This window comes from Taeniopygia guttata, chromosome 31 (genome assembly GCF_048771995.1).
Source record: "Taeniopygia guttata chromosome 31, bTaeGut7.mat, whole genome shotgun sequence".
NCBI classification, from domain to species: Eukaryota; Metazoa; Chordata; class Aves; order Passeriformes; family Estrildidae; genus Taeniopygia; species Taeniopygia guttata.
Genome location: NC_133056.1, coordinates 4,504,202 through 4,514,182, shown reverse-complemented (window position 1 = coordinate 4,514,182; position 9,981 = coordinate 4,504,202). Strand labels below are relative to the sequence as shown.

Here is a 9,981-nt window from a genome sequence, read left to right as displayed (position 1 = left end):
CTCTTCTCCTGTCTCAGGGAGAAAGGAGTTCTCCAAGCCCTAGAGCCTGAGTCACTCCCTGTGTGAGCATGAATTAACAAGGAATGTTCGAGAATTATTCCTGAATAATTCATGAACCTGAATTAATCATGCATTTTCATGAATTATTCATGAATAACTCATGGAAATGCAAGGTTTATTCATGCTCCAAAAAACCCAAGGCTTTTTCCCTTCTCTTCTGCTTTCTCTGAAACAAGCTAAGGAAAAAAGTAATATATGTATATGGGAAAAGAACAGGAATAATAATGCTGAAACAAAACAACCAGGACCAAAGAATGCAAAAGCTCTTTCTTTCCTTTGCAGTGGGGACAGCAGGTGGGAGCTTTCCAAGCCAGACAAAGGAGACCTGACAAGGACCTGTGGTGAAGGGACAAGCACAAGGCAAGGAAGTGTCCGGTCACCTCCTCTGCTGGAACAGGCAGCAGAGACCTGGAGAGACAGGAGACATCTTGCAAGACTCAACACCTGGAGCAGTGCTAACCAGGCAAGGAGCAGCTCTGTTGCTATCAGGATTGTGATCTCTCTTTTTTCTCTCTCTGTTTTTGTGTTTGTGTAGTTTTGTTGCTTTCCTAAGGGTAAATGAACAACTGGTTTGGGGAAGGAAGATCACTGTGTTTTCTTTAAATGTTAAAAGAAAATCCCCCAGAGAGCTGTTTGGGCTGGGATTGTTTGCTGTCTGGAATGTGAGCTCTGTTTCTGAGAGGGAGAGGGCTCAGCTATGCATTTATCCCAGTTTCTGCTCTGTAGCCTTCCCTGCGTTAGGGAGAGGGCTGGGGGCAGCTGCCTGTTTCGGGGAAGGATGTAGGGAGACAGGCACACAGATCATTTGTATATGGTGCTTCCTGATTAAAAAAAATCAATGCCAGGGTGTGTATCAGTCAGGAGAAAAAGGGCTGGAGAAAACCAGGTGTGAGACTGTGCCAGCAGGGCAGACTGACAGGTCTGGGGAGAGTTACAGTTCCTGCAGGGAGCTTTGCTGCAACTGATGGTGGCTGAGATAGGGAAAGAGAAAGTTCTCCAGGGTGAACTTGAACCTTCCAAGTGAGAGGAATCAAATCCAGGCAGGACTTTAATGGGGGTGTGGAGAGAAAACAAGAAACTGGAATAAATTGGGTCCTAGCTGCCCTTTCTGCCAGCTCCAACTCTCCTCTGCCTACCCTAGCTTCCTCCCATTTTCTTTGGACACTGTGGCCATTCTTCACTGGCCACAGCCATGGGCCCAGCCTTGTCCCCAGAACTCTTCTGCCAAATGCTGCTGCCGAGCAGAGCAGGCAGGACTGGGGTGATGCTGCCTGGGCCCTTAGGAGCTGGGAAGAAACTGCTCCTGAGCTCAGCAGCCCTCGGCTCCTCAGCTGCTCCTCTGGCATGGGAGATTTTGGAAATCACCACCAGCCTGGCTCTCCAGTTTTTCCGATGGTTGAAGTCTGCAGCTCCAGGGGCAGAAAGGGAAAGCTCAGTGGGCAGAGCCGTGGGCCAGGACTTAGGATCCAGCTCCTTGCAGCTTTGTTGCTTGACTGCCTTAGACATATCTATCACTGGTCTGTGCTTCAGTTTCCCCATGGGTGAAATGAAGGGAATTTTCTGTTCTCCTTATCAAAGCATTTTGATGTTTACTGGGGGAAATAATTGTGGAGGCAAGGGAACAATCATTTCCTGGAATACCCCTGGGACTTTTTGAGTCTCTTCTCTGCACTGCCTTGATATCAGACAGACACAGCCCTGCACTGGAGCAAACTGCTGGAGATCCACTGAAGTCATTTGAGCTGTGATGGCTCACAGGGGCAGAGGAGCCAGCCTGTGTCTGCTCAGTGGCTTGTTCAGCATCTGCTCAAAGTGTCAGCTGTGAGGGCTGGCCCTGCCTGATCCCAGGTGAGACCTGCCATGGCTGTCACTGCGAAGGACACTTGGATGCACTGAAGGCATGTGGTGCTGTGCTCAGTCAGACCCAAGACAGCCTCCTAGCAAAGGGCTTTAGGACAAGGCAAGCTCAGAAAGGTGGGAATGGGAACAGAGAAATGAAATAACTGGTAGAGCAAATGTAAGGCCAAGTATTTTATATCTGCAGGCTGTGCTGGCCTGGGTAAAGCACATCTTGTGAACACTCCCACCCACAGGAGAGCCCAGACCCCTGTGGTGACATTGCCACACTGTCCCTCTGCTCCAGGTGGGCAGCCCTGATGTCAGCCAGGCTCTACGTGCTCATCACTGGCCCGACGGCAGCCGGGTTATCGACATCGAGAACATCAAGGAGCCCCGCAAGCCCTTCCACCTCTGCACTGTGGGGGAGCAGGTCCTGGCCCGCTGCCCTGGATTCAGTGGGCTGTGCTGGGGTGTGGTGGAAGGCATAAGTGGTAAGTGACACCCCCCTGGCCTGGGTTTGCAATCTGGGGCTGCTCAGGAGCAGAAGGAGTTTAGTACTGAAAGATCTTCTCTTCCTACAGAGCACAAAGGTATTTTGGAGAAGAAGCTGCTGGAAGATCGACAGCTCCTGGAGAAGTTAAGTGAGTAAGGGCTTTTGAAAATTGCACCTTTCAACTTCCATGGAGCTTTTTGGGTGGGAGGATGCTGAGCATGTTGTAGTCCCATCATAAATTTCACATCATTGCAATCAGTGTACAAAGCACTGAGTGGGAGTGGAAGACAGACACGCTGCTGTCCCATTGCTCATCCTGAGTATCTCCCTTCCTTTCAGAAGAAGAACCAGCTGTCCACAGCATGATGCCATCCCCACCAAAAAAATCCAGGAAAACCTTTCCAAAATGGACCTCAGGGAATGCATCCAGGAAATACCCCAGTGACAGGAACTCTCCTGCAAAGCCACTGCTGAGGGTGGCTGAGGCCAGCAGCTCCTCCATCAAGGACAGGCGTGTCCTGGGAAGCGTGGCAGGGAGTCCCTGCTCACTGGCAGCTCCCCCCCACCCAGCCAGTGCCTTCACACCTCCATCCACCTTCATCACCATGGCCATGCCAGGGCCAGGGACTTCCCAGAGTGAAGAGGACAGGGCTGGTCCAGCTGCCAGAGGTAACCTTGGGTTCTGGCTCTGCTGCCTGGTCCTGAGTGACAGGGTGGGATGGGGACTTGCAGAGCAGTCAGAAAACCTCTGCTTTGCTCCAGGGCTGTATGGGTTTGTCTCAGGGCTACAGAGGTTAGAGATGGCATTTCCTGGTCCTTTCCACCTGGGAGATCTGTTCCAGGAGGGCTGTCTAAAGGGAGATGCCTGTATGTAGGGTATGGTCTCTGCTCTGTCAGGCACCAGCTGTTTCCTGGGCTAGCAGTTCTCTCCCCCCAAGCCAAAAGACAATCTGAATGAATGAATGCCTGAATAACTGAAATTCCCAAAAGCCCTGTGTCTCCATTAGTCAAACCTTCTCAGATTGGCCTATTTCCCTATTTTTCCACCCACTACTGCACCCATTAAATGCACTTATGAAAATGTGCTAGTGTCTTATTTACCTGCTGACTAACAGCAGCATCCAGAGATGATTTGGCTCTACTTGCCTTGCCCCCACCATATCATTTGCACTTAGAACAGAAGCCCTTGAGATGCCACTTTTTTCTAATAACAAATCTCCATTGATCAGTTCTGGAAAGCCTGTCTGGATCACTGCTATGCAAATGGAATAAGGTGTTGCCATGCAATCTAGCAGGGGTGCTTAGATAATATGTTCTGGAGACAGAGGGGTTCAGGACCTTTTCAACAGCTGATTTTTCAGCTTGTCTCTCACCCTTGCTGCAGATTATGTTGCCCTTCCAATGAAGAGGAAGCCAGATGGCATCTTGTCCCCGTGCCAACAGCAGATCTGTCTGAACAGGTGACACCTGAAAGCACAATAAAGAGCCTGAATGTTTCACACCACACATATTGATTTCTGTCCACACTGTCTCCATTCTCTGGCAGTGCTTGCTTTGTGTAGATGCTCATGGAGGTTAAACCCAAAGCACAGAAGATAACAGAAGTTTGTGTGGGCACACACAGCAAGAAATGAGCCTGTGCTCTGATTCCATGGCGGGTCAGTGGGAGGTCCCACATATCTGTGTGCCAGGGGGATGCAGAGGAGTTTGTGCACATTGAGAACCCTTCATGTTCCCTCTCAGTCTGTTTCATTCTTGTTGCAAATGAAACCAGAATTGACTTTGCTTTGAATTCCAGATAATTCTCCTCAGGAATGAATTTGAATGTGAGCACAAAGCTGTTTGTGGCAGTGCTGTTTAACTTGCTTGTTTCTTCCAGCCGTGAGGAGCGCAAGATTGATGCTTTGCAAGAGATGGATGGCTTTGAAAGGGTTCAGAAAAATGTCAGTCCTGGTGAGATGGAAAGGTAATTAGCAAAAGAAGGCACTTGTTCATAACTGTGTTCTCCTTCTCACTACGAAAGTGAGCAGTGAGATCACAGATGGGTGACAAAGTGGGGCAATTTTAAACTCCAAAGTTGCTGAGTCTCTTTGCAATCAAGCCAGGTGTTTCTGATTGTAGGGCTTAGATTTAGAGATGCAAGAAGGCTCTAAAACAGTGCAGAAACTACAAAGCTCTTGCCTATAACAATCAAAACATGGTTGTGTGTTCCTTGTCTTACTGCTCATTACTTTGATGGCCAGTATCCAGTGATAAAATGATGCTAGGGACGGTTTTCTTGCCAAGAAATGGGTACCAAAAAAATTCAAGTTATGGTTCTTGCATTGTCATTTCCCACAAGTCTGTTGTTTAATACCACACATATATGTGTCCTGGAACTTGCAAGAAAGGCTTTATGTCTTTCCTTACAAATAAGAAGAAAACTGAGCATCAAAGTCTCCATGTATGCATGCCAAGGGGGAGTTGAGGGTTAAACTGAACATTCCTGAGAACTGAAAAGTCCAGATCATGTCACTTTTCTCTCCTGCCTTACTCCTCACCCAGGAATAGCTGGAAGGGCTGATAGTCTGTCAGAGGAGTTGTCCTGCCCTGCTGGCAGAAGGCATCTAATCACTGCTTGGGTGGAGGAGTGACATCCAGAGTGAGGACATGGTGTCTTCTTGCCTTTGCACAAGCGACTTTAATTTTTCAGGGTGGAGAAGATGGAGCAGCTGGAAAGGATGGTGTTGGACCTCCAACAGGACGTCCTCTCTCTGAAGAAGAAGGTGCAGAGGCTGGAATCCCTGTCCTTCCAGGAGGAGCCCCACCGACAGCCGTGTGAGGTGGTGGAGCTCTTCAATGGCTACGCCAAGGAGCAGCTCAAAGAGACCATCAGGTTTGACCAGAAAATCAGCACAGCCTGCAAGACTCTGCTCTACAAACTCTTCACCTCTGACTACATCCAGAGCCACTCCATCACAGGGCGCAGGGGCAACACCTTCCGGGAGGCCAAGCCCATGATGGACGAACGCTGCACCAAAATCATCCGGGTGCTGCTGAAGCAGAAGTTTGGGGATCACCTCAGTGACACCGTGATCACAGAGAAGATCCAGAACGTGCAGAAAGCCCTGAGGCAGAAGTTTAAGACAGAATGTCTCTGAGGAGTGGAGAATTTGGTGTCTCCTCCTGCCATTCCGTGTGTGTCCCTGAGCAGCCTTCCCAGGAGAGATGAGCTGAGCAGCTGCTGCTCAGTAGATTTCCCCCAGGGAGCCAGCCCAAGTAAACCACGTGCTAAACACAGCTCAAACACTGCCAAACCTCTGCCTCCATTAACTGAGCAGGAACTGGGCCCAGCTTGGCTCGGTTTTTGCACTCTACAAGTTCCTTCCCATCCAGTCTGTGTGAGAACCTCACTGTGGGTGCATGGAATCACCTCTACGACTCTGATGGTGCTCAAAGGCTTCAGGGCTCCATTTGAGTCCAAGAATGGGTCAGAAAGGTAGCCTTGTTCCACACTGCAGAAATGTTGGCTTTGGGATGGGGAATCCAGCTGCAGACAGCCTGTGTCACCCAATGTGGCTTCTCTCTCTGCCTCTGGTTGCCTCATTCTGCCTGTGGGACAATATTTACTCTTTCCTCACAGTGAATGTTTTATTTCCATCACTAAAAAAAGGCAGACTCATTAAAATGACACCTTAAAACATTCAGAAAAAGATATCTTGATTTTTTTCTGCCTATTTGAATGTAGCTATAAGGAGGAGTTGTCTTCCCTAACAAAAGCCTGCTGAACAAGAGAAAGGGTCACCCATGAAAGTTACATTAATTTTCCTTTCTAGATCAGATTATTTCCATACAAGAAAAATCCCCTACATTTTTATGACACAAGAGTGAGGGATGGAGGACAAAATATGGCCCAACTTTGCTTCAAAGACACACATATTGTGGACACTGTCAGTGTTATTTAAATACAGTATTTTTATCCTAGATAAGAAATGCCGAGTACAACCAGACACTTTGCTGAGGGATTACAGAGAAGGTCTAGAAAGACACATCTTTTCCTAAATAATTCAGAGCTGGAGTGTGGATGGGTTAAAATTGTTCTAAGCATTAAAAGAATGAGATGCTGACACCAGTCCAGCACTTAACAGAAGTGTTGCAAAATACCAAACATTCCCTTTTACAGAGGCTTCTCTGACAAGGAATTGGTTTTCTCAGCTTAATTTTAAAATTATTCAGGAAAAGAAATGCCAGTGGGTTTGCATTAATCAAATCATTTGGTTTAATTTATATGTTTTGTTGTGTTTTCAAGTATTTAATTTCTTCACAGTTACATGAGAAATAATAATGCAAAATAAATGTATTGGAGAAACAAGGAGCTGTTTTGAAAGGGGGGGGTGGGTGGGGGGGAAAGAAAGGTGTTATTCTCAGAATTTTCCTCCCCCTTCAGCCTTTATTTTTGAGCTCATCCATTAAAGTGGAGTTAATGCTGTGATGTATTTTGATTTTGGAGGGAGATAGGCTTGCCAATGTTTCTAGCACTATTTTCATCAGATGTTTTTAACAGTCATGTTAAATTGCAGAAGTAACAACTAAAGATATTCCTTTTGTTTTCCCAGTGCAATGTTTTTTCTAACTATTGTGCAAACACATTGGTGATGATTTCTGCTTTGTAGGGAGCTTGGCCTGAGCAGCAGCTGGAGCACATCTGCTGTGGTCACTTAGAGCCCAGAGTGCAGCTAGTCCTGGAAAATATACTGAAACTGAGCAGAACTGCCCCAAAACCTCCTCAGTGCAGAAACACACCAGCCCTGCCAGAAACCTGGGACCTTCCCACCGCAGGCCTTAGGCTGGAATCACTGCTCAGGGTGATGTTTTGAATGTTAACTTATCAGAGAGAAGATTGAGGAGGCACAACCTTGTCCTGCAGAACCTTGTTCCACCCCCTGCCATGGGCAGGGACACCTTCCACTGTCCCAGGTTCCTCCAAGCCCTGCCCAACCTGGCCTTGGACACTTCCAGGGATGGGGCAGCTTCTCTGGGCACCCTGTGCCAGTGTCTCTCTCAATCTCTCCTCTCAATGTTCATCACATTCCTCACCAAGCTGCAGCCTGGAAAGCCAGCTCACAAATGTTATTTATTAAAATAAGTGCTGCTGTGTCCTCCCCCGCTGAGCCCCCTGTGATGAGCTGCAGATCATTACTGTGAGCGAAGGGGGGAACAAAGAGCCAGGGAATGGACGTGCTGCGGGGTGCCACGGCTCCCAAAATGCGCCGCTCTAATCATCTCCCCTAGAAACTGATGAGCTGGGTGACCTTTCTGCTTGGAAAACCCTTCGGTGGCTCCCTCAGAGGTAACTTCCCAGCCTAACACACTTGCTGGTATTCAGGAGTGCTCCTGGTAAGTGGCTGATGGATGCTCTGCGTCTCCGTGGGCAGCACAGCCACAGCAGTAATGAGCCAGCGCTTCAATGGGCGCTTCTCGGCTATAAAAGTTGTCCTCAGATATTCTCAAAGGCTTTGATACGGCAGAGAGGGTTGAAGAACGGCAACGCAGGCGGCTTTTCGTCAAACTTCATTTTTTAAAGTATTTGTGAGCCGGAGGCAGCGTTTGCAGGCTAATTGGGAGCACGGGCAGCCGTCGGCGATCAAACGTCAGCGCGAGGATTCCGATGCTCTCACCTCCCTGAACTCTCCAGCTCTGGCTAATCAGCCTCCAGAGGGAGGATCACACAGCACTGGCATGTGGCATTCCCTAGGGGATGCGGGGGTCAGGGTAGATAGAGGAGGAGGAGGAGGAAGGATTGTGCCAGAACCACTTCACTCGGGGATGTTCAAAGCCTGTGTCTCTAAGTGATGAAGGGCAGCTCAGTTGAATAGAATTAACTTCCCAGTTTAAATGAATTACCAGGAAAAAGTGGTCAGCACTTGCTGTTGAGATTAATTTCTCTGCCGAATCTGCAGCATCTTGTTAAAAATGATGCTCCTGCTCAGCTTCTGGGGTGAGGTGGGTGCAGGAGGGTGTGGACAGCAAAAATGAGGGTCAAAATGCAGGGGAGGTCTCCGGGGAGGTTTTGCATTTGGTTCAAAATCAAGAGAAACGGTGCTTGTCAACATTTGCAGAAGCAGGATGGGAATGGAGCATCCAGAGCTCTCTCCCTCCAGGACAAGCTGGAGCAGCAGGGCTGTCCTCAAGTTGGGTTTAACCAAGGTGTGCAGGGACCTCAATGGGCTGTGGGGCTCTCTGAGAGCCATTGGTCCCCAGTACCCCAAAACTGCAATGGGGCCCTGCCACACTCCCCACCAGCTGGTCACACCTCTGTTGTTTCCTTAGGAACCAGCTGAAAGCTGCATGTTACTCACTGGCAGCAATACACAGGTTTTCAGGGAAAGATGGGAACCTTTCCAGCCTGCTCTGTATCAACCTTTACGTTTTAAGCTGGGCCAACACAAGGCTTCTCATGAGGCTTTCCTTTTTATGAAATTTCATAAAAATCATAGAATTGTTTGAATTGGAAGGGACCACTAAAGGTCCTCTAGTTTCAACGCCCTGGAATGAGCAGGAACATCATCAACTAGATCAGGTTGTTTAAAGCTCATCCAACCTGACTGTGGCTGTTTCCAAGAATGGTGCATCAACAGCTACTCTGGACAGCCTATGTCAGTGTTTTAAAAGAAAAAAAAATTCCAGTTGTAGAGGTGCTGCTGGCAGCATGATTTTTTTGTGGGGAAAAAAGCCTGGCCCAAACAAGAGAGAGATTCTTTGGTGTTTAACCCCATTGATTTAGAATTAATTTCCTTGACCCTGCCAGGGGGTTCCATGTTCAGTACAGGCAGATTTCAATTTTCCCATTATGTGGCCCGTAGGAAACACTCACTGCTGAGTTTCTCAATGCCTGCACTGTGTGCATACCCCAGAAACCAAAACACATTCACTTAATGACATGCAGACTGTGAGTATCAGATAAAGGAATGTTGTTAAAATGGAGCTAAATCCCTCCCTGGGTTTTAATTGAGGCTTACAAAGCCTGGCTGCCTTTCTGTGAGCCCCAGACAGCCATCACTGAGCCTGCCTGTGCTCCAATCTGGTTGGATGCACTTGGAAAAATCCTCTGTGCAGGAGGAGTGGGGCAGTGGGTGGTGGAAGTGTCTTTGGTTTGATATCCTCCACCAGGCACCTGCAAGGACAGGGAGGTTTCAGCTGGGGGATGAAAGAAATACCAGAAGGACAGACCTTGGCCTGTATGAGCTTGGAGTCGTTTGTCATTTCCTACTGTCACCCACACACAAATACTTTGTGTAACAGAGTTGTTGTTCTGGTAAGTCTTTGTCTTGTTTGGTTTCAAAAAGCCAGTAAAAATAAAACAACCCACATAGAGTGTGGTCCCAGAGCTATAACCAGACAATATTTCTATAAAAGTAAGTTTTTGTATCATGTTACTTTCTTCTTGAAATCATATCGGGTTTTGCTTTTGGTTTCTTTTGGTATTTTTTTGGTTTGTTTTGTGGGGTTTTTTTTGTTTGTTTGTTTTTTTGTTTTTTTGAGAGTCCATTCTCATGCCTGAGAGGTGTGGAAATATATCAGATTTTGTACTTAAAGCAGGCATTTATGTC

General features: G+C 47.8%; 1 protein-coding gene across 2 annotated transcripts; it reads left to right on the top strand.

Moving 5' to 3' along the window:
- The first annotated feature begins 2,130 nt into the window (after nucleotides 1-2,130).
- Nucleotides 2,131-6,084, top strand: LOC140681084 (uncharacterized). Of its 2 annotated transcripts, XM_072920414.1 has the most exons (6): nucleotides 2,131-2,390; nucleotides 2,481-2,540; nucleotides 2,732-3,061; nucleotides 3,777-3,852; nucleotides 4,272-4,358; nucleotides 5,085-6,084. In XM_072920414.1, the coding sequence occupies exons 3-6, from the start codon at nucleotides 2,755-2,757 to the stop codon at nucleotides 5,530-5,532; spliced, it is 918 nt and encodes a 305-aa protein (XP_072776515.1). In that variant the 5' UTR covers nucleotides 2,131-2,390; nucleotides 2,481-2,540; nucleotides 2,732-2,754; the 3' UTR covers nucleotides 5,533-6,084. The 2 variants fall into 2 exon arrangements, with proteins under 2 accessions (XP_072776515.1, XP_072776516.1); XM_072920415.1 differs by lacking the exon at nucleotides 4,272-4,358.
- Nucleotides 6,085-9,981: the final 3,897 nt, after the last annotated feature.

Excerpts from the sequence above, each read along its gene's own strand:
- LOC140681084 (XM_072920414.1), top strand. The coding sequence starts at position 2,755 with ATGATGCCATCCCCACCAAAAAAATCCAGGAAAACCTTTCCAAAATGG. Across the intron at positions 3,062-3,776 it reads GGCTGGTCCAGCTGCCAGAG|ATTATGTTGCCCTTCCAATG; the intron begins GTAACCTTGGGT and ends CCCTTGCTGCAG. Across the intron at positions 4,359-5,084 it reads AGTCCTGGTGAGATGGAAAG|GGTGGAGAAGATGGAGCAGC; the intron begins GTAATTAGCAAA and ends TTAATTTTTCAG.